The following is a 26,198-nucleotide window of genomic DNA, read 5'->3' on the forward strand; positions in this document are numbered from 1 at the left end:
CGAGTACTGTTTTTTGGTATCATCGAGTACTGTTTTTGTAATATCGAGTACTGTTTTGGTATCATCGAGTACTGTTTTGGTAACATTGAGCACTGTTTTGGTATCATCGAGTACTGTTTTGGTAACATTGAGCACTGTCTTTTGGTATCATCGAGTACTGTTTTTGTAATATCGAGTACTGTTTTCCTAATATGGCATGCATACAATTTCAAATGCATGTTAGAATTTTAATTAAAAGCTGTAAAAGTTGCATTTAATTGCACGGAACAGATTGGTGCTAAATCTTACGAATGACTGTGCTTTGGAAAACGATTCCGCCTTTTTGAAACCCGCCTTTCTAGATTAAAACGCTATTCCTGCAGCGAGAATCACAGGATGAATAAAAATAAAACCTCGTTTTTTTCAAAGAGCTCTGGGTTCTGAATGAGAATAAATGCGGTATTTTTTAGGGTAGAACAAAAGCATGCAGAAATTTTGCAACCGGTAAAAGCGGCAACTAGAAACAAGCAGATTTCCAGGCCCTTCTTCCACATGATTTCTTATAAACAATACACAATTCTTATAAACAATACAGTGCAAAAAAAAAAAAAAAAGAATTTAACGAGATTTATGCAAGAGAATGAATGTTTTTAGGAGCAGAAAAGTTAAATGGTGTTTGTAGTTTCATTATTGCAAAAACCTAAATGTAACTTTTATCAAAACCGTTCATTTTGTTTCGACATTGAAATTTTGAGTCATAACCAAATCTGTTAAAGAATGCGACATGGCTAAAATGGCTAAACCCTTTCCAAAAAAATCGTGAAATCGTTGAAACTTGTAAATAAAACATAACTTAGATTTGCATGTTGTTCTTTAAAATGACAATGGTTTCGTCTCCTGGAAAAAAAGTCGCAAAGTAAAAGATTGAAAAATCAAAAGAAGTGACAATTTCAATCATGCGCTAGGCTTTAGATTAATTATTAGATAATGATATTATTTTAGTAACTTTACATCGGCCCTGTGGCGCAATGGTAGCGCGTCTGACTCCAGATCAGAAGGTTGCGTGTTCAAATCACGTCGGGGTCAGATGGATTACTATTTTTCCTATTTTTTAAGCCATAGAATTTACAGATTTGCTAATTAAAATAAATACATAAACTATTCATTGTATCTGGCTAATGACTATTTCCTTTGTAAATATTTTACGATAGATCCTTCCCTAAAATAGGAATAGTTGGCAAAGAATACTTTCATTTATATACATCTTACTTGAAAGACAAAATGAAAAAAAGTTGTTCACCTGACCCCGACGTGATTTGAACACGCAACCTTCTGATCTGGAGTCAGACGCGCTACCATTGCGCCACAGGGCCGATGGGTTAGTTTGTTTGTTTTTAATATTTAATGGTCTTCGCAAAAACTATGTTGAAATTTCTTAGAACCGTTTCAGCAGCTTAATTTTTTTGGAAAGAAAAAATCCTCGTTTAAAATCACATTATTCTTAATCTAAATTTTTAAGGAAAACCTTATAATTCCTTTAAAAAATAGCCATTTTGATCTTTAAAATTTCCTAAAGTTTTTTTTAACATAGCTAGTGTCCTTTTATTTTTCTCGCGAAGTTTAAAGGTGGGCCAGGGCCGTGCGCAAGATTAAAATGGTAAAAAAATTACTTACTCAGCCATTCGCTTTATTAATTTCGGGACCAATCTCGATCCCAGGGCCTGTAGAGTTTTTTTAGAGAATAAAAAACGCTACAGGTCCTTGGATGGAGGTTGTTTCAAGACTTCTCCAATAAGGTATTTGAAGGAACAGAAAATGAGAGGTTTTAAGAAATATTTTATTTCTTTTAAAGAGACGAAACTTTTACAAAAGGCAAACAAACAACGCAACCTTTTTTTCTTTTCCAAATTATCAAAATATTTACTCCAATTGTATTAAATCAAGAAACTAATACATAAATATTACAATGTTCAAACGGGTTTTCATTATGGTGGATACTAATAAATAAAGTTAAAAGGAAGTTTGTTTTTTAAATTTAGACTTTTAGTAATATCAAAATTCCTAAGATGATATATGCAAGTAGTAAGCTACGTTCTCTGCTGGGTCTATTTCGTGAAAAAATTAAGCATAAAAAAGATTTTTCATATGAAAGTTAGATTGTGCATGCTTTTATTAGCTATATATTACAAGTGTTTAAGATAACAAGAATAATAAAGCATTATCTTCTTAACATAAAGCAATTGCAGAACTCTTTTTTTGGTCAAGAATAACAACTTTAAAAAATAACCCACTCTGCATTGAAATTTCTAGCTAGCTAGCTAAATATGTTCCATTATCTATGAGCAGCTGTAATTATATTCTTGACATAAAGACTTGGTTAAATGTAATAACTTTACGTATCTTTCTTGCACATTTAATAAATTATTGTATCTCGTTGCAGCACACATGCATGCTTTCATCTGGTCCGAAAAATCCTTGATTGCTTTATTTTGGTCCGAAAAGCCCTTGATTGCTTTCATTTGGTCCGAAAAGTCATTGATTGCTTTTGTTTGGTCCAAAAAAACCTCCTAATTGCTTTCGTTTGGTCCGAAATTTAAATAACAAGGCATCAGTTACAAAAAAATTCAATGATTATTGAAAAATACATGCACATTTCAAATGGCGTAAATATGGGTCAAAGTCGTCAGTTTCTTGTAAACTAATCAGAATACGTTATTTCGGCCGGCAAGCCGATCAAATTGCATGAACATTCTTCGCATGTCAGTCGCTTTTTGCCGTATCCATCAACTCAGTCACACAGGAGGAAGGTCCGTAAAATAAAGGTCAACGGTCAGAGGAAACGGGATCACAGTGCCCTATTATTTCTTACGATTCTTAGTAAAAATTATGTCAGTCACGTGACGGCGCTGACGTACACTGAATCCGCCCCTGAGAACTGAAACAAGTTATAGACAAAAGGATGAAGAAGAAAGATCATAATAATGTTACTAAAAACTAAAAATCATACTAAAAAGTTGTTGTATAAATATTATTCGTTAAAAAATAGCGCATTAATTAAATACTTGAGACATAGAGGCATGAGTTTTCCAGCTAAGTGCAATTTATGAGGAAAAATGGAACTGAACAGTGAAATTAATTTCGTATCAAATCGAACGGTTTATAAATTTTATTCCATCAAGTCCTGCTTTTTTCTAGAACAACGTGTTGTTCTAGAGACTTGAATGCCTGTCCAAAAAAGATAATTAAATAAATAAATAAATAAATAAAACACAAAATAATTCACTAATGACAAGGCATTCGTACATTTCCAGGCTGGCTACAAAAATTAAAAAAAAATTCAAGCCTTTTCAATAACCACTGAGCCCTGTAAAAATGTGTCCAGATTATTGCTCAATATTAAGTCTCGGAATTAAAACGTTGTAAAAATTCATAGTTCTTGCTTTATCTTCCTCTTTTCTTTCTTTGCTACTTCGTCTTCTTCGCCTCCAAGAAAATCGCGGTAAACTTGCATCGGATCAACATAAAAATGTTTATGAAAAGACACCAGGTAGCGATGAGAAAGAAATTCTTTGTTGTACTGCGAAGGCTTTGACTAAAATGAAAATAAAATAATTATAACATCGTAACTTTCATGTTGTACAATGAAAGAATTCACAATAAAAACAAGGCTTGTGTTACATTTTCTTTTATATTTTTTCTTGTTAGCTTTATATTTACAAGTATAATGTGAATAGTCTGTTTAACTTCGCAAGAATAACGGAACACTAGAAGCTATTTTCATACCACGTTCAGTTTGCAAGGCCGGGAAAATAGACATCTTTTCCGTCAGGGGAATAGTTTTCTTCTTAAAACGTGTGCAAAAAAACATTTACAAGACACTAATAAAGACTATTCTTATTTTATTTAAAACGAACCATTTTTTAACTTCTTCTTTTTATAGTTTTTTACCTAAATTTCAAATTTTGTAAATTGTACCCCATATTGAATAATTCAATTCTCAAATCTCTGTTTTATAGGCTATGTAGGCTAAATTAACTTGTAGACTTATTTGCTTTTTTGTTTGCAACAAATCGAAATTCACAAATTCAAAAAATAAATGAATGTGCGAAATAAGTGCAAAAAGAGAGTACATTAAAGAAAAAAAAATCCCATGTAAGTACAAGATTGAATTTCCAAACGCTTTAGTTTTTCTGACTGTCTTCTCTAAGCCTCACAATCCCAATATTTTGTAAATTCCTAGCAAACATGACAGTTCTACGTCAGTCTAGTGTTTCTATAAAACTGAGTTAGACGTACCTGATGGAAGGAGTTGGTGTGGACCATTGGTGTTATGCTTCGAAAACATGAACCTAACCACATGTCATCTGGTGCGTCTACTGAGTGACATCTACAATCACTTTCAAGAAGTTTCGCAACACCAGCATGACTTAATACCATACTAAAATTAAAATTTAAAAATAAGAATTTAATTAACGCGGAAAGAATAAAAATTTTAGATCACTTGCACATTCATATTCCCTTTCCTGGCATTTGAAAATTTTTTTTCTAAAACAAAAGTTTATTTTTTGGCATTCACGAGTTTTACGAAACAACAAAATTCCGCAGTTCGGTGGTTAAAAATACAATTAAGATTTTAACCCCCTCTTTATTTCCAGTTTCAGAGAGCAAAAAAATATGTCGAGCAAGATTGTTTTTGACATTTTTTTGTACTGTACTGTTATATTTTTCTTTGATGTTAGTAACGTAAATATTATTTTACTTACGTGATAACATATGATTATGAATAAGATTTTTACCCCAACATCACCGATGAGTCTCAAAATAGGTAACAACGAATGACAATTTTATGTCTCTGTAGCTACAAACTCAAATAGGGATGACAGGAGGTTGGAAAATTATATTTTTTCGTTCTTGTGAGATATTAATGCTAATGTTGATATTTTATGTAAACAAGCAACTTGCATGGTTTTTATGCCTTCCTGCAAGACCCCGATAATTCAACACAAAGGAGGAGGTTACCACACAATTTTCACAAGCTATGTACATGAACATAAAACCATTCTCACCCTCCTCCACCAGTGGGATAGGAGTATCCATAATAGTGATAGTTCACTCCATAACCATATCGTTCACCTAATAAAATAGGTTCGTTTGGATCGTAACATGCTAGAAGTTTCTGAAGGCGCTTGAAGCTAAAAAAAAAAGAATAAGATATGTTTTTGAGATTGATGAAATTATCATTAATCATCTATTCTACCAAAAACCTTGTCTGGTATTCGTTTCGCTAAACTATAGTATTTCTGGAAGCATACTTTCGCGGGTAGGTTGTTTGCTGATAATGATTTTTCGTTAATGCATGGCAGTGCAAGGAATTCTGTTACCTTGTTGGGAAAAAATCCGTTGAGAAAAAGTGAGTGAAATTTTTTACGACGAATTTCCTCCACCGTTAGGTAGTGTCCTTTCCCTGTAAAAACTGCCCGTGTGCTAATTGATATTAAAAGCAGAAGCATATAAGCATATAAGCAATAATTTATTGCTAGTGAAAGAAAATAGAAAATTTGTTAAAGTAACATAAAATTTATTCGAAGAATGATTATACATACGAAGATATTTTAATTAGCATAGTTGCTGGGTGTATAAAAACGAAGATGGAAGAAAAAAGGACTTCTGAGGGAGCAGATTCAAGGAAGTTTGATACAGTAACATTTTTATTTAAAACTATAAATCAATGTCTTACTTCATAATGGTGTCGTCGTCAATGACAACAAGCCACTTTATCTTCTCCCATTCTGTCGATCTTTTGATTATGTTATACAACTTCTGACAATGGCCACTCTCTGTGTTGTTGACGCCGATATATTCCGTCGGAATGTTTTCGTCTTCAACATCGCTGTAATATCGGATGTTTTGGGCGTGCACACCAACAGTCTTTTGCACGACAGGAACTAAGGTAGTATCATAATGTAAAAAATTCAAAAAGAATTACAATAAAAACCAAATCAAAACATGAACGTAGCGTTGACGTTTAAAAAAAGACAAACAACAAAAAATGTACATTACCAAGCTAATAGATTTCACGTCTGTCTAAAGGCAGACTGTTGTCCGAATTTTAACCTCACTTACGGGTACTACTACCTCATGGGAACACAGCGCTAGCTTTTGCTTAAGATTTCACTTTAATTGGGGATAATTTAAAGGTTAAACTTTTATATAAGCCGCCTTAAATATTGATTCTGGTTGATCAAATTAAATTACAAAAGAACAAACAAGCTTGCAAACATTCATAGTATTGGTCCCTTCTTCTCAATTTAATAATATAGCAACCTGGATCATAATAGCAGCACATACCTCTATCCTTGTGAAATTTTTCACAAGTTTTGACGGCAATTAATATGTCATTGGAATTGACTTCTCCCTAAACCAAATCAGCAACATGTAGCATATCTTGTTTTAAAAGCATATAAAAATTTTATTAAAACCTTAGATATGCTTAACAAAATTTTATTTTCAGCTGAAAATGCGCTTATTGTATGACTGTTTGTATTTTTTAGACAGGACAATGTTATACTTTCATACAAAATTGTTACATGACTTTTAAATGATGCAAAAATGGAATGTGTGATGAACTGAAAGCAAAGCGAATTACTAATTATTGATGTACTGCCAAATATATCATGGATCAGGAAGAACAGAACAATAAAATACACCACACAAGACTCTTGCAATACACTGAAATTATTTAATTTATATAATACTCAAACTTACACATGCAGGTTCTTCATATTGTACTGTAGAAACACAAGAATCTTCTTTTAAAGCTTTGTTTATGCAAAATTCAGGTACATCAGTCAATCTGGTTCCTTGCTCATTATCGAAAAAAAACATTGCAATCTGGATAACAAGAAACAATTCGTGTACGCAAGGTTTTCAGTTTATCAAAAACAAAAGAATTTTCCAAGACATATAAATCTATAAATTGTTTTTTTGTGACATGAAATTAGGAAATTCTTACTTCATGTTTGACATCAATTGAGAAAGACATGCCAGGAGGTTTATCTTCCAACCTTTTAACAGTTCTGCAAAGAAAGAACAGTAAGTATACAATCTTGTTTCTGTTTTTGCAGAAAAAAAATTTGTCGTTCTGCTCACGTAACATCCTACAGAGAAAGTTCTTTTGACTTTAAAACTAGCCAATGGGGCGCCCTTAACAAGCAAACAAACAAACACAAGCAGAATGGAGATTTTCCAACAAATAATGATATCCTGATATATGTGTCTAAACCATTACAGTATCCTTAAGCAAACAATTTATCTTTACCTCTCCAGTAACGCTATTGACAATGCCCAGCCCGCATCAAAATCTGGAAATTTAAAAGATGCAGGATTTTGATGAAATGCAAAATGGTGTATAATTGAAGCTTCGTGATCATGAAGAGCATGGCCAAGAAAAAGATCCTGTGGATAAAAATTGCAATGAAACAAAATCATAGGGATTGAAAGAAAATAATTGTTGAATGGATGAAAAATTTATCACCTTTTTTTCATCATATCTTTCAAGCACTTTTAACAATCCTTTTAAATCGATTTTAGTAATATCTTCACAAAAGTAAATCCACTTTGCTTTGTTATTGTAAGTTAGAAATAGGCTAAAAGAAAAAATATATATCCATGTTAAGTCTGACTCAATGTGAAAGTGAAGGAAATAAAGTAATATGGAAGCTATAACTTTATACCATGTGGTAACACTACTGCTAGAAAACCAACATGAAACCTTACATATATTCAAGAGAAATAGTGTACTGTTTCTTTATTACTCAGAACCAGCCTAATGAAGTAATACATTTGACTGGATGTGCTAACCACAAATACTAATATTAGCTTTCATCTTGGTAACTAAAGCATGCACAGTTTAAAAATTATTGCAACATACTGTTTCAATATGGGAAGTATTGTCCATGCGTTGGGATCAGCCCATTCTTCATGCAGCATAAGAACATGCACAAGCTCCTATATGAGAAACACTTAGATTATTCTTTGCTTTTCCACCTTTGCCAATCTTTACATTTAAAAGGTTGTGTAAAAACAAAATTTATTATGTCTTAACAAAACTTATTATTCAGGTTCTAATACAAAAACAATCAATGTCATAACTGCAAAACATACAACTACAAAATATAAGACCTGGTCAATTTTTTTTGATTCTGTAACCAAGTTGCTTTTTATAAGCTGTGCTGCAGCCTTGCTTTTTCTATCATGAGAATTTCTGATTACAACAACTAGTTCCTTGGGTTCCACTAAAATAATGGAAAATATAAATCATAGAATTTAAAATGACAAAATTCATTCTCTGTAAAATACATAAAATATATGTTTTATGTTAGGGTTCCTTTAAGGTTACATTTTTGCTCCTTATGTAGCTTCCAGTCAATTCTGACTCAACTTTGATTACTGGCTTAAAACTCTATGCTTGAAAAGTGTTTTCACCATTATTTCAAAGCTTCAAACAGAAATGCAGATTGTGCTACACATATAAATATTTAACACAATTATGTAATATTTGTATGTATGTTGTATTAGCTTTGAGGGACAGCTATCGACTTAATTGGTAAACCAAGTAAATATAAGGTCACATTAGCCACTTTTCTGGACACAAATAAATTTAAAAGGATGATTTCTGTAACAAATTTCTTCAGCTTAACTGTCATAACAGCAAGGAAAGGGTTGCATTGACCTGAAAGATCTTTTAAAGACCAGAAATTTTGTTTAGAGTTACATCAATGTTGATTTAATTTGTTTCCTTGTTTTTCTTATTGCATTATAATTTTTTTATTACCTAAACCATGGACTGTCGATTCAGATACCTAAAAAATAATAATGTAGTGGAAGATATACAATGGATGAAAACATTTCAATAACACTTTTAACAATGTTATATGCCATGTATAACGAGTTTACATCTTAATTGTGACATACTTTTTCAAATATGAGCATAAACAATGAAATTTTTAGACAAACATAAAACTTTTTTTGCAATTAATGCTGCTATTGAGACTTTTTAGAAAATTCAAAATTGTCACTTTATAGCATTTATTGATAAGTAACTTCATGCAAAAAAAGATAACCTGTGCAAACATAGATGCGAAAAAAAATTCTGACACATTTTAGGTTTGTTGCCTAGTAAGCAGATTTTTCCTGCACACAGGAAAAAATGAAATTTGCAGACAATGATCTGTACTAAAATTTTAGTCCTTTTATAGAAAAAGGTAATAATAAAGTTAAAAGAAAAACTCAAAAAACGCATATTTTTGGGGCAGATTTTGTTTTTTTTACCCAAAATAGCAACATTATTATTTTTACAAAAATTCAAAAATTTCACCTTCTAAAAATTATTGATCAGTAACTTTGTGTCACCAGAAAAAACTTATGATATCCAAATCTAGAGAAACGCTGTGATGTACAGACAGATCGAAATCCATAAATTATTGCTATCACACTGACCAAAAACATAAATTTGACCATCAGCAGACACTTTTCCATTTATAAGACGTTGCACACAAATCATTTTTACCATAAAGATCTTGGCATTGGAAATAGTAGGACACTTTACACAACAAAGGTCACAAGACAGGACAGTTATATTAATATAAATATAAATATATTTCATTGTTTAGTGTGATGCATTAACACAAAAAGTGGTAAATTATGATGGGAAGGTTGAAGATGGTCATGAAAACCCCGATTTTTTTTGATTTTTTTTGATTTAAAATTTTTGTCTTTTCATATTTCTCAGGTGAATTACATGAATATGTAACCAGTCCAAGTGAAAATCTGCTGAAAATTATTCTTACCATTTGATCATCATCTGAATAAACAACTAGAAGAAATGAATAGGGAAATTAATCATAATAGGTAGTCAAAATTAGTAACAGGGTCAAGCTCACGGCCGTTTTAAGCTATGTTGCTCTTATTCACCCTCTTTTCATACTAGCATGGTTTGGACGGAAACCTCTAATTCAAGTAGTGAATTATAAGTTATACTTACAGTACAGTCTGAATGTAATCTACCGCATACACGCTAATATCACACCTTTGCGTGGAGGACGGCAGTCGTTTGTCTTTTGTTATAATTAAATCCCTTAAGGGTTTCGCGAGTTTATATTTGCGTGTTAAAAAACAATGCGCTCGCGAAGAAATATCAGAGCAAATATATTTCTTGTAATAGCAAGATGCATTGTGTAAATGTATTGATAAGCTATTCCCTTAAGTATTAGCGTGAAGTAATTAAATAATAAAAATATTTCGTGAAGTTTTATAATACATTGCGCGAAAATATATTGTTGATTTAATTACTTAAAAAGATTCCAGCGCATTTAATTTAAGAAACATACAAGAAGTATTATTACTATTAAATGCCGCTTTTCGTTTATGAACTTTTAAAATGGGATCTTAAAGAACATTTCTATCGCCGCTTTTCGTTTATAAACTTTTAAAATGTGATCTAAAAAGACGTTTCCATCGCTGCTTTTCGTTTTCAAACTTTTAAAATGCGATTTAAAAAAAACATTTCTATCACCGCTTTTCGTTTTTAAATTTATTAAAATGCGATCTAAAAAAACATTTCTATCGTTGCTTTATGCTTATAAACTTTTAATATGCGATCTAAAAAAACGCTTAATTACTGCAATTAAAAATTTTCAAACGAGTTCGCGCAAAATAGATTGCTAAAATTAATCTTGCAACCTATTGTGATTAAACAATCCATCGCGTGGGGTCATTGTTTATCAGCGAGGCAATTATTTTCTTAAAAAAAACGAAAGCTATCGCAATTTTATTGTTCTGTGTAACTATTCATGCGAGTTTTGCGTCCGCGGTAGATTACATTCAGACTGTACTGTAATATATATACACGACACCATTTTAAAGGATGAAAATATGTTATATATATGTATAACAAGATAAGTGACATACCTGCTAAGAGAACCAAAATTATAATGAAGTAAAGATTCATTTTAAAGATGTGTAGAACCTATACCAAATATAGAAAGAGTTTTAAACTTTATTTTAGAAATTAGTAGGCATCATTGAAAACTTTAAAAACATATATAATAAACACATATTTGCATAGTATACACTATTTTACTGAAAAAAATAATTGTAACGTTTGCAAATAGAATTTTGTCACTTTATCATAAAAAAAACATTAAATACAATAAAACTATTTCATTTTGCATTCTAACTTAACAAATGAAAATTTAGGTTTTAATAAATATTTGAGCAGGGTTATATTTCTTTTTTGAAAAGTCAGACCTAACCCAAATACTTTATTTCATGTAGAGTTGTTGTTATTAAAATTGCAACTATTGCAAAATTTAAAAAGCTTTATCAAGCAAGTGTTTAAGATTGTGCTTGCCTGGCAAATAAAAAGCTGCTATTTTCTAAAATTATATTCCACATTTTTTAGAAAAAAAAGATTGCATATCTTTGTAACTCAAAATAAAGAAAGATATTTTTGCAAATGTAAAACACACTGAATGATATCAGCCCTAGCCTTAGCTAGCTACTAGTAAGCTAATAAAGCCAGCTGGGTAGCTAAAAAAATCAATGACAAGCCCGTACAAATGTTTAAATGGTTAGTGGAGTTTTTTGTAGCTACATGTGCACACATTCTTATATTCTTATAGGTTAAAAAAAGACATAGCTATAGCTTGCTTCCCTTCTTTAGGAACACAAGATCATAAGGCACCCAGAAATTACTTTAAATACGACTTCGTTTAATTTGCTAGCTAAGTAAATTTTTTGGTGGGTTATCATATGAGGTGTTAACTAGCTAGCTAGCTAATTTGCAATCGCTTCAGTTTTCCTTCGCAGACTTTTATAGTTAGCGCTGTTTAATTAGTTCTATACGTTTAGCTTTACGAAAACTGAAGGAAATGTTTTTACATGTTTTACAAAATATTTATCTGAAAGAAATGCTCCACGTAGTAATGACTGATTAATCGTCTTTTGTTCGCACGTTGTTATTTGTTTATGAACCCGCTAAAAACCCTTTCCTTTCATGGCCACAATACTAAATACAGTGACTTTCCTTTGTAGTATATGCGATGGTCTTGGGTTGTACTGAATGCGGGTCAAAAAACATAAAAGGTCCAAAGTTCACCTTTTTTGCTCTATCGAGGCGAAAAAAGTTTGGAAGAAGGCAACCAAGTCTTTTGCATTCTACTCAGACTTGAATAAAGTTAAAGGTATTTAAGCAAGCTCTCGAGAATAAATATACCGCCCACATGTAATATTGTGGTTAGCCAGGAGATCTAGCATAATTTTTCTTACCATCAGTTAGACATCCTCGAATAAGGCTTTTTAGTTAACTGGACTAAATTGCTGTTGTTTCCAATAAAACACCAAGCATGCTCCCAAGCCCAGAGCTCTTCTCATGTGTAGCTTAAGACCAAAGGGAATTCTCATCACAGTTTCTTGTATGAGAAGTGTTCGAAAACGCATGCAGGAAATTTTATTATTAATTATTATGTTGCCAACCATGTCATAGGAAGATGAAAATAGGTGGAAGGTATATAACATAAACAAATGTTTTTGAAAGATGTGTACCTAACAAATAGCGATGGTGACGAAAACCAGGTTTCACTCATTCTGCAAATTATATAAATGCGTTTTACTTCTTTACCAAAACGCCACCTTGGATCAGGAAAAGCGAATGATTTATCATAAGTAAAATGAAGTTTTTACACAAATAATGATGAAGATTTTAAAAATAATGAACTTTTTTACACCTGTTGTTAACTGAATTGAGAAATCCCACTCCCTGTTATTTACCCGGTCACTTGACCAGCATATCATTTTCTTGCACTTGTACTGTATTCATATACTATACCAAGGGTACAAGCACATCTGTACACATTGTGACTGCCCAGGACAGCCCGGAATTCCCAAATATCCAAATTGAATGAAATCAAAAAATTGAAGATGTAATGTTAATAGGTATATGTTGCCAACAAACAAAACACTTTTTTATCTATTATATAAAATATTGCAGTTACAACTCATGCACTGCAAGTGACAGTCCTACACCATATGCGGCCAAATAAAGTAGCTGAGCACAATGAAAGCAATCTATATTATAATACCTGTATACGTCTGTCTGTCTGTCTGTTAAGCAAAATGGTAAACGCAGTAGCGAGATAAATGGAATGCCGTAAATAAATGTGGATTTATCTACAGGCCACCGATTAGTAAAGTATAATTGCATAGGATAAGTACACAGATCTTCAAAATATACTAAACAAGAAAAAGAGTCTTAATATCAACATTGGAATTTGGATTGAAACATCTCACAAATATTTCAACCCTGACATTTGATAATTATCTCTCTTTGACCAGTGGCCCCCAGTGGAAACAATCCACCAACTATAGGTTTTTGTGATTTTCTGGGCTAGCCACTTTAAATATTTATTAATATTATTATTTACCAGAATGCAGCCTTTCTACATGATGACCCTCACTAATTGCCAACATGAGTGCTGATGTGTTAACAAAACAGGAAGGCAAATGGCCTTTCACACAGACACAAAAAATTGCTGATGTGAAACATGTATTGTGTCGAAATGCTGAAATGTAAACATAATTATGTAGTAAAATGATTTCAAAAGCACAATTATGGAGATTATGCCTTTTTTATGTTTGTGTTTAGTTCAGTGTAGTTTACCTGTAGCAACCTATCCTGGAAACCTGAAATTAATGATACTGCAAAGAAATTAAGGTCTGCTAATTGTGCTATTGCTAAGCTTAGACACTATGTCCCACTGAGAGTAACCATCCAGGTCTATTGCTCCCTTTTTATTCAAATCTTATTTATTGTTGTCAAGCCTGGGGTCAACCTGTCTCTAACCTTATCAAACGTATCTCTATATTGCAAAATAAAAATCTCCAACATTATCTTTATTAAAAATGTTCTCACTGATTCCACTCCTATAGCTCTAACAGAAACCTATGGTATCAAGATCCATCAACACCATTACAATACCAGGAACAAAACTGCTGGAATGCTTGACCACTTTCTCTTAAACACTACTTACTATGGTACCAACTCAATTAGATCCCAGTGCACTACTTCCTGGAATAATTTACCAAAAATTACCTCTATCCTCTATCAAATTCTGTTATAAAATATAAACTCAACAATATTTTCTGGAGACTTATGAAATGACCCTTCAGTAGTGTGTGTGGTGTTTGTACGTGCTGTGTATGTGTCTGTCAACATGGATTTCTATCTTAAAGTGTGTGTGTGTGTGTGTGTGTGTGTGCATCACGTTACTATTAGCTTTGCTATGGTGTTGGTCCCCTCCATTGAAATATAACTATATGTAACTTATTATATATTGTATTATACCTATTGTAATTTCAACTTTTTCTATGGCAAATAAATTGAATTGAATAGTGATATATTTTGGAAGTTCTGATATATAAATAATCATCTTTTCCCCAGTTTTTTAATGCAAAATATTTACTCCAAGCTGAAAGAAAACTTGATAATGTGATATTTCTTAAGGGGATTTTATACCTTTTAGTTTACATCAGCTTAAAATTATGCTACATATCAATCCTGCAAAATGCCTAATGGATGAAAAGGTTCACATAAAAATAACTAATTTGAAATCATGTGAGAATGTGACTGTAAAATGTGAAGTAGAACAAAATGGATTTATTTATGTTTCTATCGCTCATCTCATTGCTTCATTAAATGGAGAAGTTGATTTAGCTAATGATCCTTCATTTGGTGGAAGTTACATTGGAATTGATCAAATGGGTATATTCTGGAGTATGCTGCCAGCTACAGGACAAAAGTTAGGACTGCGTTATATTCCTAGAAATGTTACTGACCCTGCGAAATACAAACTACAGGTAAACATTAGTAACCAACCCATAGAAATATTTTATTTGTTTTGTATATAATAATTTTATTTGCTTTTTAATAATAATAATTTTCAACCAATCACAAAACTAGAGTTTTCCAAATTAAATAACTTTGGTCCTGTATTAGTTGCACTGCTTTAATGTTGTCTAATGCTTCTTAATTTTTTTTAATATAATGTTTGAAGTGAAATCGTGAAACATCACTTAATTTAATTTGTAGGTATACAAAGGTCATCTGAATGATAATGATTTTGTAAAAGAACATAATATTCAGGTTGATAAGACGAACAAAAAACAACCAATTGTAGAAGGTGTGGTCCTTAGATGCTGTTCTGCGCCAGGAGTTACACGATATGAAGTAAAACATGGTTCTGTGAGAGGTACAATTTTTAAACCTCCTGGTAAAGGTCCTTTCAAAGGTATAACTTCTTTATTATTACATTTACACAACAGTGTCCACATGCTCACCACACTCATAGTGTAATAGACGCAACAAGTGTATTAATCTTCAAAAATCTTGACTTTGTGGCATGATTGTTTTTAACGACACAACAAGTGTATTAATCTTCAGAAATTTTGATTTTTGTTATAATTATTTTTAACGACACAAATAATAAATGTTTTTTAGCTTCTAGACTTCTGTAAATAAGAATTTTATATAACTGATGATAATTACTGGACAGTAGTTGAAACGTTTTTAATTTGAAAGTAAACTTATAAAATTAGGGTTCTGAATTATATTTTTCTGATGTATGTATATCTAAGTTAAGATTGAAGCTTTAAATAATATAAATTTTTTGCCAATACTGTTTCTAAATATTTTTTTGAAAAAGACAAAGCATACGGTATACACAGTTATCAACTGATAGTTAAATTTTTTTATGTATATCTACAGACTGAATTTGAGTCAAAGTCCAAAATAGAACCTGTCTCTCCTTCTTTTTCATCAGATCTATCAATAAGCGCAGCTCCAATATAATAAGCCCTGGTAACGATGTCGGTCTATTCTGTAATTTAGGGGTTATTGATGTGTATGGCAGTGCTGGAGGTATAGTTGAAAGTCGAGCAGCTCTCCTGGCGTCGCATGGTTTTATTGCATTTACATTACCACATCATCGATACAGAGACCTCCCAAAAGAATTACATGATGTGTCGATTGAGTATTTTATTGAAGCCATAGATTATTTCTCTTCACTGGATGCTGTTCAACCTGGTATTGGAATGATTGGTATTTCATCAGGTGGTTTATTTGCGATGGTTCTTTCAGCACTGAGCAGCAAGTTGTCAGGTATTATTTCAATTAATTCACTGTCATATATATCATTTGTCATGAAGAAAAACAATCAACAATATCCACCAATTGAAGATATTCTCATAGACTTACAAAAGGCAATGCCATGGCAAGAAGATGACAAGGGTGGTATATTAGTGGATTTGTCAATCTATGATAAAAGAACAGATCATTTAACCCTTAACATTGATCAATCAAATGCTAAATTTTTGTTAATAGCAGGAGAAGATGATAAATGTGTGAACAATAAATTGGCTACTGATAAATTACTGAAAAAAATGTATAAAAGTGGGAAAGGAGATAATATTGATCTATTGTTATATCCTGGTGCAGGACATTTTATTGATCCTCCATACATGCCATTGACGTTGTTACACTACAATCCAATTTATAAACGACCAGTGGCTGTGGGAGGGAAGATTGTTCACACTGCTGCAGCTTGTGTTCATTCATGGACGGAGATTCTAAAGTTTTTAAACGCCAACGTAGGAAAGTTAAATTTTCATTCGAAGTTATGATTTGAATGTGGTTGCTATCAACTGAAGAAGTAAACAAATTGAAACAGTTTAGCGACACGGGACACGTCCTCCTTTTGTATACGAAAAGGAAGAGTATCATAATCTCATGATGATCTAATGGAAACGTGACTCCTGAGGTGCATTTCCATTAAAACGAAACAAAGACAACACTGCATTAGCTATCTTGAAAATTTGTGCACGTATTTCAATTTTAAATTTTAATTTGAATTATCAATTCTGCAAAATAAAGCTCTTTTTCTCCGGTATTTCACCAGAAAATTAAAATAATTGAACTCCTGGAAAAAGTCGGCGACTCTGAAACCTCACGCATAAATATGACGCACAACACAATTGAATAATAAGACGAATTTCAAGGGAACGCAGAATTTAATTTCTGAATAAAATGTTCTTTTTTTGCTTTCTCACTTTCTTACTTTTTTTCTTTCTTTTTGCTTTCTCACAAACAATCTGTAATTAAAATTTTTTTTTATGCATTTTTGATATTCTTTTAAGAATTTTAAAATGATTTACCTTGTTGGGAAAGACCAAAGTTAATGGTAGCTGTTCAAAAAAATCTTAAAAAGACCGAAAAATACTGATGTACAGAAAGACTACCGCGTAATTATAAATTTATTTTTCTAGATACATTTTGTAATATATTTTTAAGAATTTTGTACCAATATACCTAAAAATAGACTTAATGAAGATTTTATCATTTTCTTGCTCTAAGTTGATTAGGTTTGGCTCCTGGAAACATAGTATCCAAATTGTTTTGTTCTTAACTGCAGAGCCTTCTTTTTCACCCACACACCTTGAAAACGAAACTAGCGACAATGGCGTTTGATTTCCATACTTACCACTACTTACCAGCATATTTTAAAAATCCCAGGAAAACGCTTAAGATTTGAGTTTTCGTCACCAGCAGGAGTTTCGAAATAAATAACCCACATTTATAAAGCCACTTTAATTCTTTTATTTGACCTACACAACACTACACTCATACACACCTTGGATGCCATGGGGTCCTTAGAAAGGAAAGATGATGTGGGATCTCTATAATAAGCATATGTGGAGCACTCACAATTCTTTCTTTGTGTCGATGGTTTCCCACAGAAACTCCTCGTGGTTTGAGAGCATATTAGGCATAACGACAAATTTATCGCCGAAAGTGAGAATTTTCTCGCGAAATTCGCAAAATCTAATATATTAAGACTTATTTCTTTCTCAAATAATAGTTCTAAAAAATTTTTTTAAAAAATAATTGCTGAAGGTGAAAAATTGGATACAATAAAAACAAATGAGATTGATGACAATTAACTAGATATTTTTTACTAATCTATCTAAAAATTGAACTCACTTTTAAATTATACAAACTTCGGGAGCTGTGAATTACATGAATTTTTTTTTTTTGTAACCGAAGATGTCGAAAGTTTTGTTCTGTTGTTGTTTTTATCGCATTAAATGCAACAACTAAGCGTAGTTTATTTATTTTGAAGAACTGAACCCAGGAAACGCATACTTTGTGGTAAAGCACAAAAATGTACAGAAAACATTTTTATAAGAAAAACGAAAGAAACGCACATTTTTAGTTTTTAGGACCTAACAAATCATTCTGCTCCCGAAGCATCAAAACACGTAAACTTTAAAAATCATATCTATGGGTTTGAAAATGTTTATGCAATCTCAGTCTGTCAGTGCAAAACTAACATGTCGTAGCGGTGGCGTATCGACTACCTCCGTGGACGCCACCATACGCGAACTCTCAGTTGTAAACACTGAAGAAGTCTTTCTGTCTACATGATACGAACCTTGCTCTCTCTCCAGTCGCTCTTGTAAACTAAACTGTCTAATCTAGAAAAACAACAACATAGGTAAATGTTACTGGCTGATGTGTAAAAAAGTAAATGAGAACAAACACCAACATACGATTAAGAAATAAAATATCAGTATAGCTATTATTGTAAATAAATTAAAAAGGAAAATATTTACATTTATTTTACAAATTTGACAAAAAACATAAAACCACATAGCAAAATAAACAAACAAACAAAAGACACGGTTTACGCAATTTAAAGGGGGAGGCTCTAGAAGATTTAAAAAAATACAATGACAAGGAAAAATCCATTGGCATTCTTTTTTTCATCGGGGATCCTTGCGTAGAACACATTAAAGAACAAATAAAAAATCTCGCTTTTATACTTTCTGTTCGTCGTTTGTAGTCAGTTCAAAATGTTCTGCGGAGTCAAACTTTCGTCACGTTTGTTGGTTCGACGACCTTGCATAAAACATTCCTCCACCGCCAGCGTTTATGCTTCCCTCCTTATTACTTAAACTACTGTTCACACCAGGTTGGTTACGCATACCTAAACCACTATTTAATTGCGGATTGCTCATCATTGAGGAGGATCTATTAAAACTGACAGGTGGTTCGTTCATCATTTGACCCGGATAAAACGATCCGGATTGACCTGCATTAAATTGTCCTGGTTGGCTTCGATGCACGCTACCGGACATTTGACGCATATAACCAGGCTGCTGAATTATAGAGCCGCCCATGTTGCCACCGCCTAGACCCATATTACCACCGCTTGGACCCATATAAACACCCTGGTCAGTGTAATCACCTTGGTTCATATAACCGCCTTGGTTCATATAACCGCCTTGGTTCATATAACCGCCTTGGTTCATATAACCGCCTTGGTTCATATAACCGCCTTGATTCATATAACTGCCTTGGTTCATGTAGCCACCTTGATTCATGTGACCGCCTTGGTTCATATGACCACTATGTTGGTGCACACCACCCTGAGGGGGGTTGTTAGAGCCGGAAAGCTTTACCTCAATACAGCAACAGTCGATGGTTTCCGGTTGAGCACAACATTCACATTTGCATTCGTTAAAACAATCTTTACACTCAGGACAGTCGCAGCAGTCTCCACATTCTCCACACTAAACACAGAAGTAACGTTGATATGTAGTAGTTATCGCACAGTGCAGAGAAAGTACGGAAAATATTTTTTTAGTTCTCGTTTACATATTTCACGATCCTTAAGACAATTATCATAAAATTTTTCCATTGTGAAAAAAAATTTGCAGAAATGGTTTTTGCGACTTGCTAATTTCACGAAAGATATTTATAAGAATTGTTAATACAAATTGTCAGCTTTAGTTCGATTTTGCGGAACTTATTTTCGCTTTCTTTTTCCCTTACGGAACATTAAAAGTAAAACATTTCAATGTATTTCAAACCGACTTCTAAGCAATTATTACCGAACAAGCGTCGCATTTACAGCATTCCCCTTGAGGTTGTTTTGACATGCAGAAACAAAATGTGTCGTCACACCACTAAAACATAACAAAGAATACATGAATGTCAAGAATTATAACAATAAACATATCTATGGAAATATAGTTGTCATCCGCTAAGTAGAAAACAAGTGCAAGGGTTACTCTTTTTGGAATATAAATTTCTTATTATGTGATTTGATATGATAAAAATACATAATTATGTCCCCTTCATACAACATTAGTAATTTTAATGCGCTAAATTTTTTAGGAATTAAATACCCATGAAATATTCTTCAAAATACTATTTGCAAAATTTTTGAAATTTTTACTTAAATTCAAAACATTTTTATCTTCTTTCTTTTTCTTTTTCGGTCAATTAATTTTCTCTATTAAATCAAATAGTTTCTAAGACACATTTCATTATTCCCATTTTAAAAATATTTGGCAGTATTTTTTCCAAAAACTAATATCCATATACTAAGTATTATATTTCTTTTTGCAAATACCTGTTTTGTAGGACAGCAGGAATCCATACAAGTCTTCTTAGATGGTATAGACCAGTCGCAAGATTGAGCACATTTCGTCATACAACCTGGTTCGTCTGTTGCTGAATTACAACATGATTGACATGAGCACAGCTCTGAACACCATGTTGGACAGCAGTTCCCTTCTTTTGACTAAATATACAAAATGGGAAATATTACATTTTTCCAAAGAACGAGAAGGTAAATTCTCACTAGACAAAAAAGGGGTATGACAAAAGGGTGTCAAAACAGTGAATATTTGAGCGAACGTAATTTTTGAATACCTCATGCAGCAAGTAATCGGTAACAAAAAATGGTAATACATAAAATGTTTATCACCCTCTCTTGATTAAATGTTAAATTAAACTTTCCTCTTAAATACCGAAGGAAGAAAAGAGGGAAATCTATTTAATCTTAGCCATGCAAAAGTACTTGCGTAACTATTGAATGAAATAGTTCAACGTTTTCACTGTATACTGACAAATGCATAGCTTATATATACAACATACCACAATACATTTCCGAATAATTAAGCCTATGACGAACAATACCATATACCCGCCAACAGCTATCACAATAATGGCAGCAGTTGGAAAGCTTTCCTCTTCAACAGCAACCTTGGGAGTTGGCTAAAGAAATAGATAGATAGTTTATTTTCTACTTTTACTACATTTACAAGAATCTAGTTGAAATCAAAATAATCGTGAATAACATCAATATACTAAATAAATCGCTGATAAACCTAAATCAACTATATAAACCGCATGTCGTTTTTCTATAGTTTCATGTAAGTGTAGACAAAGTTCAGGCAACTCGAAGAAGACTTCATCTGAGTCTTGTCACCGAGAACCGATGTAAAAAACTGGTTAATTCTCTAAATTAAAGCTTTCGATTTAGTAGAATAATAAGATATTTTTTCTTATTATGTTTTTCAAGATTTTTTTTAAAAATATGAATCAATTTCGTGTAAGGTTATCATATTTGCTTTAACTTTACTCTTAAGAACGTTTAAAGAATATATTCCTGCATTTTCTAAAATTACAGGTGTAAATTTGTATTATAAGTGTTGTGCACGATAGCTGATGCAAATTCTTCATACTTTGTTTTTATTATTGGTTCTTTAAGTTGTTTTGATCTTGTAATGTATTTTCCTGATAACTTTTCTGTATACAAGTTATGAAATATACGACGAGACAGGCCTATTTTACATTTAAACATAAAACAAAGGTTTCGATAAATATGAATTTCCATTAGGGTTTGGATTTTCAATTCTTCAAACAGTGGCTTAGAAAGTGTTAGACGATCTTCAAAAGTAATAACTCGGATTGCATGTTTTTGTTTTCTGTAAAGTTTTAATAGCTTAGTTTTATTGGTAATTGCACAGGTTATATTACCATATGATAAGTGACTATGGACGAAGGAAAAGTATAATTGTTTAAGCAGATACTTTGGCAGTAAGTTTCTTGATTTATATAGGATACCTATGCTCCTGGAAATTTTGCTACATTTTTTGTCAATATGATGTTTCTAAGTTAAATTTTCATCAATATATATCCCTAAAAATTTTGTAACTTTGTCTCTCTTAATCTCTGTATTATCAATTTGAAGTTTTGGAAGGGTAGAAGGAATTTTTTTCTTCTGATATTGTGAATGAAAGATTGAGTATTTAGTTTTAGAAACATTTAATGATAACTTATTTCCTTTGAACCATAATGAAATTTTTTGGAGTTCAAGATTCATTTCTACAAAAAGATCTTGAACGTTTTTACCTGATTTAAATAAGTTTGTATCGTCTGCAAACATGACATTGAAAAGTTTTGATGAGGCTTTATAGAGATCGTTGATATATATTATAAACAAAAGTGGTCCAAGAATTGAACCCTGTGGTACTCCACGAATTATATTCAAAGCTTCTGAAAGCTTGTCATTATCATAAGAAACATACTGCTTTCTATTTTAAGAGTAATTTTTTTGAGTTTTGTTTGTAATTCTCTAATATTCTAGTTTTTGTAATAAGATCTCATGATTTACTGTATCGAAAGCCATAGACAAATCAATAAAAACTTCTAGTGTTATTTCTCTATTAGAAAAACCTTTTATGATATCATTAGCTAATTGCAAAATTGCATGCTAAGTTTAGGTATTTTTTTAAATCCAAATTGTCTAGAAAAAAGAAGGTTATTTTTATTGAGATGAGAATAAATTCTGTATAATACGCTCTAAAATTTTTGAAAAATTGGAAAAACAGATATAGGTCGGTAATTTCCTACTCCAGTTGAATCACCTGTTTTAAAATTGGTTATGACTTTGGCTATTTTGAGATCGTCAGGAAAAATAATTTATGCATTTATTAAAAATATAAAAAAGTGGATCTTTGATTTCTTAATAGACCGCTATCATTAAGTTACAACTGAGACCGTCTATTCCAGTTGCTTTGTTTTTATGAGCATAGACGTAAACGCCGTTTCAAATTCTTCAAATGTTAAGTCACTATCACCAATTTTATTTTCAGTGTTTGTTAGATAATCTTCAATAGAATTAGAAACATCTGGAATCTTACTAGCTAATTTAGGTCCAATATTAGTAAAGAATGTATTGAATTCTTTAGCCATCTTAGATTGATGAACTACTAGGGTCAATTAGGGTTAGCAATTTAACTGTGGATTAATATTTCCAGTATAATTTTTGTATTACTGAGACAATATACCCTTATTCATACTGGTTTTAGGCCTAACAATAAGGGGTGAGCGATTGCTTTTGCTCACGCAAAGACTTACCCAATTCTGAGAAATAAGAAACTAGCCGAGCCATTAATTACTTCCTTAATTCCACAAAAAGTTTGTCTCGCTTAGCAATATCAATTCATCTCACACAGAAATCATTGTTATCTTTCCTATTATTAGATGTGCATATTTTACATGGCTAGCCTCTCATTCAAAGTAAAAACAAACCCATATATAAAAGGTGAAATAAAAGATAAAAAAGATTTTGTAATAAAATATGCGTTTATAAACTTTTAGGGCAAATTCTCAATCTTTAATTCCGCAATCTTTTCTGGTGGAAACTTTTCTTCCCTTAAGGTGCTATTTATTCAGGTTTGCTTGCCCAGTCTTAATTATTGTTTGGGTGTTATTTTTTTCTCGATAGGTCTGTTATTAGTTTACAGTCACACAATTAGACTCAAAAAGTTTTGTGTAAAATTGATTTGTGAGAAAATGACATTTTAAATAAAAGAAATGCAATTTTTCTAAAACTTTTATTTGCGTTACTTGTTGGAGAATTTATATTTCAAGGAATATTAATGCACATATAATATATTTTACATACATTGCATGAAAAATATTAACACACAAAATACACTTTTTTGCTCTACAAACAAGGTATATAAATTTAACCTACTGCAGAAGTGACAACCATTTTTCATAATCACAATTTTTGATTTACCATTTTATTTAGATATATATAATCTATAAATAAACAATTTTAAACAGAAGTAAAGATTGATTGGCTGAAATAAAATAAGACAATGATAAAGTTTTCAATGTGCTGTGCAGGTGCGAATCACCTACAAATTGAATGAAATAGTTTAGCTCATTAATTAGTTAATTGCAGTTCCCAGTTAGGTTGCTAGGTGGTTTAGTGAGCTAAAATATAAAAACACTTTAAACAAACACTTTATTGAGCTTAAAAATTGGTGCATTATGTTTTGTTTACCCACATTGGGTATTGCCTCAATTAGCCAGTCTACTGAGCCTAGCCTCTGTTAGTAATGGCATAAAAATTAAGAATTTCACATCAAATTGGCCTCTGACCTAAGTTGACAAGATTGTTTCGAAAAAACAACTAAAAATTTCCCCAACACTTTTTTCTTTCATTTACGCTCAACACTTATCACTACTGGATTGTTTGACATATGTTTGTGTAGTGGTAGCTTCATCGACTTGGCTTTATGAATCAATAAGGTTTTTGTCCAGTAGTGGAAGCAATTTGGTTACTTCAATCTCCGATGTTTTATTTTATTTAATATTTTTTTTGGTGTGCATGCTGGACGGCATTTGTAAATCTAATTTATATGATGCGTCATTATTTTTGTCTACCCCAGTAAGGATACGGTGTGACAGATCAGGTGTATGTGGAAAATTAGAGAAAAAAAACAAGAGAAGGTGTAAGAAGAGGAAAGAGATACAACAGGCAGTTGTTAAAAAAGGCATGTGGTATGTGTGTACTCATGGGAGAAGGGCAATTTTACATGAGACTTTCTAAAAAACAGGAAAATGAAACAACAAAAAGTTGTAAAAAATTGTGATAAAAAAATATTGCGAGAAGGTAACAAAAAAGAAGTTGTTTGAGACAAAATACGCTTCATGAGATTAGGATAGTTGTGGACTGGGGTGGAGCTTTAATAATTTGGGTACACGCACTGGAGAGTTGTGCATTTTTGCTTGCCCAGCATCCCCCACCCCTTTTCGCCAAATGTTCCGTTATATTAACATCACAACGTTGTTAATTGAAATACATTTGTCTTTCTAATACCGTGTTTTCCTGGGAGCATTAGCTAGCAATTAATAGTGAAGTAAAATGACCTAAAAATTTGAGCCAATGGATTAACACACACAAAACAATGAATCAAGCAGCTTCAATAAACATTGGCTTTACCTTAACCCTTACACCCAAATTTGCAAGCAGAGCGAACAGCTTAGCTACACATATTAAACAATGTCTCATGTGTGTCTTTTCATATCTGAACCATACAGCTTAATTGAAATTTAAGTTTTTCTCATTTCCTGGAAATTCGGACACCAGGTCAAAAAGGTGCATTTTTTTAATGGACATATAGTCTCTGGAGGACATTAACCAGACTTATTTTTGTGTCACGCCTATAAAAATTCTAGCTAGTTAACTAGGATCGAATCAACGTTTACTGGTATGTGTAGGACACCATCAAGTTTTCTATGAACCGCTGTTAAGGCAAAGCAAATTAAGAACAACAAAAGTTTAAATAAACGAATGAACAAAAAAATCAACATTTCTTGTCCTACCATCTTTGTTTTGATTGTATATGGTAATTCTTACGGCAGGCGATTTAATGCGCTAGATTTATTCAGCAATCTCTATCTTTCGCGTGATCTTCATTGCAGATTATTCAGAAGAGAGACACGATATAATATGTAAAAAACATTGGATAAAACACTCTGCTATGACTATGGTTAGACAAAAAGGATAAGAAGTGTACATAAGAACTAAAAAAAGTGTAGAGTAGCAGACCCCATTTTGATTTCATTCCCATACCAGGTAGAGTCCAGGGAATCACGGTTGTTAACGCAGTAAAAGGTTATAAAAGTACTGGGATCGAGGTTTTTAGGTTCTAGGAAAACGGATTTTGAGGACTACAGATCCTGATCAGCTTGGTTTTCACAAGTCACAAGACTAGAACTGCAGAAGTTATTTTAGCAATATCTTGACACTATTTCATGCTTTCCTTTTTTTGCTTCGCCCCATAACTTAAAAAAAACGTTTTTTTAAAAAATATATATACAACACTTTTTAGTGAACTAGAAGACCCTAGCTAGTTAAGTAATACACTACCTGTAGTAGCTATAGTGATATTATATCCTTGTTAATTTTTCAAGGGATAGAGCTGCCTAGCTATAGCTCAGTTGCACTGCGTGACAT

The 26,198-nt window shown here is 32.1% G+C and overlaps 3 protein-coding genes and 2 non-coding genes across 7 annotated transcripts; 2 read left to right on the forward strand and 3 right to left on the reverse strand.

Moving 5' to 3' along the window:
* Nucleotides 1-993: 993 nt before the first annotated feature.
* Trnaw-cca (transfer RNA tryptophan (anticodon CCA)) lies at nucleotides 994-1,065 on the forward strand. Its single transcript has one exon. It is a non-coding gene; the product is annotated as a tRNA-Trp (tRNA).
* A 215-nt stretch (nucleotides 1,066-1,280) lies between these two features.
* Nucleotides 1,281-1,352, reverse strand: Trnaw-cca (transfer RNA tryptophan (anticodon CCA)). Its single transcript has one exon. It is a non-coding gene; the product is annotated as a tRNA-Trp (tRNA).
* A 1,485-nt stretch (nucleotides 1,353-2,837) lies between these two features.
* On the reverse strand, nucleotides 2,838-11,069 carry LOC130624221 (beta-1,3-glucosyltransferase-like). Of its 2 annotated transcripts, none has more exons than XM_057439792.1 (14): nucleotides 10,948-11,069; nucleotides 9,828-9,853; nucleotides 8,813-8,840; nucleotides 8,161-8,273; nucleotides 7,910-7,986; nucleotides 7,514-7,625; nucleotides 7,298-7,434; nucleotides 6,992-7,055; nucleotides 6,745-6,870; nucleotides 6,328-6,394; nucleotides 5,717-5,924; nucleotides 5,046-5,171; nucleotides 4,276-4,417; nucleotides 2,838-3,571 (listed from the first exon to the last, which is right to left on the reverse strand). In XM_057439792.1, exons 1-14 carry the CDS (start codon nucleotides 10,985-10,987, stop codon nucleotides 3,407-3,409), a joined length of 1,431 nt encoding a protein of 476 aa, XP_057295775.1. In that variant the 5' UTR covers nucleotides 10,988-11,069; the 3' UTR covers nucleotides 2,838-3,406. The 2 variants fall into 2 exon arrangements, with proteins under 2 accessions (XP_057295775.1, XP_057295776.1); XM_057439793.1 differs by lacking the exon at nucleotides 10,948-11,069 and adding an exon at nucleotides 9,356-9,415 and having other exon boundaries at nucleotides 9,828-9,849.
* Nucleotides 11,070-12,189: 1,120 nt separating this feature from the next.
* LOC130624222 (bile acid-CoA:amino acid N-acyltransferase-like) lies at nucleotides 12,190-17,428 on the forward strand. 2 transcript variants are annotated; one of them, XM_057439795.1, is made up of 3 exons: nucleotides 12,190-14,892; nucleotides 15,179-15,323; nucleotides 15,923-17,428. In XM_057439795.1, the coding sequence occupies exons 1-3, from the start codon at nucleotides 14,578-14,580 to the stop codon at nucleotides 16,711-16,713; spliced, it is 1,251 nt and encodes a 416-aa protein (XP_057295778.1). In that variant the 5' UTR covers nucleotides 12,190-14,577; the 3' UTR covers nucleotides 16,714-17,428. The 2 variants fall into 2 exon arrangements, with proteins under 2 accessions (XP_057295778.1, XP_057295777.1); XM_057439794.1 differs by having other exon boundaries at nucleotides 12,309-14,892; nucleotides 15,125-15,323.
* Nucleotides 17,429-18,656: 1,228 nt separating this feature from the next.
* On the reverse strand, nucleotides 18,657-24,082 carry LOC130624225 (heterogeneous nuclear ribonucleoprotein A3 homolog 2-like). Its single transcript, XM_057439798.1, has 5 exons — nucleotides 23,925-24,082; nucleotides 21,035-21,154; nucleotides 20,508-20,678; nucleotides 19,984-20,058; nucleotides 18,657-19,662 (listed from the first exon to the last, which is right to left on the reverse strand). Exons 1-5 carry the CDS (start codon nucleotides 23,940-23,942, stop codon nucleotides 18,967-18,969), a joined length of 1,080 nt encoding a protein of 359 aa, XP_057295781.1. The 5' UTR covers nucleotides 23,943-24,082; the 3' UTR covers nucleotides 18,657-18,966.
* Nucleotides 24,083-26,198: the final 2,116 nt, after the last annotated feature.

This window comes from Hydractinia symbiolongicarpus, chromosome 13 (assembly GCF_029227915.1).
Source record: "Hydractinia symbiolongicarpus strain clone_291-10 chromosome 13, HSymV2.1, whole genome shotgun sequence".
In the NCBI taxonomy this organism is placed as follows: domain Eukaryota; kingdom Metazoa; phylum Cnidaria; class Hydrozoa; order Anthoathecata; family Hydractiniidae; genus Hydractinia; species Hydractinia symbiolongicarpus.

What these genes read in the sequence shown, in the direction of transcription:
- LOC130624221 (XM_057439792.1), bottom strand. Translation starts at nt 10,987, where the DNA reads ATGAATCTTTACTTCATTATAATTTTGGTTCTCTTAGCAG. An exon ending in AATTTTGGTTCTCTTAGCAG is followed by an intron (nt 9,854 to 10,947) that starts GTATGTCACTTA and finishes CATTTCTTCTAG; the next exon opens with TTGTTTATTCAGATGATGAT. An exon ending in ATTCAGATGATGATCAAATG is followed by an intron (nt 8,841 to 9,827) that starts GTAAGAATAATT and finishes ATTATTTTTTAG; the next exon opens with GTATCTGAATCGACAGTCCA.
- LOC130624222 (XM_057439794.1), top strand. Translation starts at nt 14,578, where the DNA reads ATGCTACATATCAATCCTGCAAAATGCCTAATGGATGAAAAGGTTCAC. An exon ending in CTGCGAAATACAAACTACAG is followed by an intron (nt 14,893 to 15,124) that starts GTAAACATTAGT and finishes TTTAATTTGTAG; the next exon opens with GTATACAAAGGTCATCTGAA. An exon ending in TGGTAAAGGTCCTTTCAAAG is followed by an intron (nt 15,324 to 15,922) that starts GTATAACTTCTT and finishes TCTGTAATTTAG; the next exon opens with GGGTTATTGATGTGTATGGC.
- LOC130624225 (XM_057439798.1), bottom strand. An exon ending in TTATTCGGAAATGTATTGTG is followed by an intron (nt 20,679 to 21,034) that starts GTATGTTGTATA and finishes TTGTATATTTAG; the next exon opens with TCAAAAGAAGGGAACTGCTG. An exon ending in CCTGCTGTCCTACAAAACAG is followed by an intron (nt 20,059 to 20,507) that starts GTATTTGCAAAA and finishes GTTATGTTTTAG; the next exon opens with TGGTGTGACGACACATTTTG.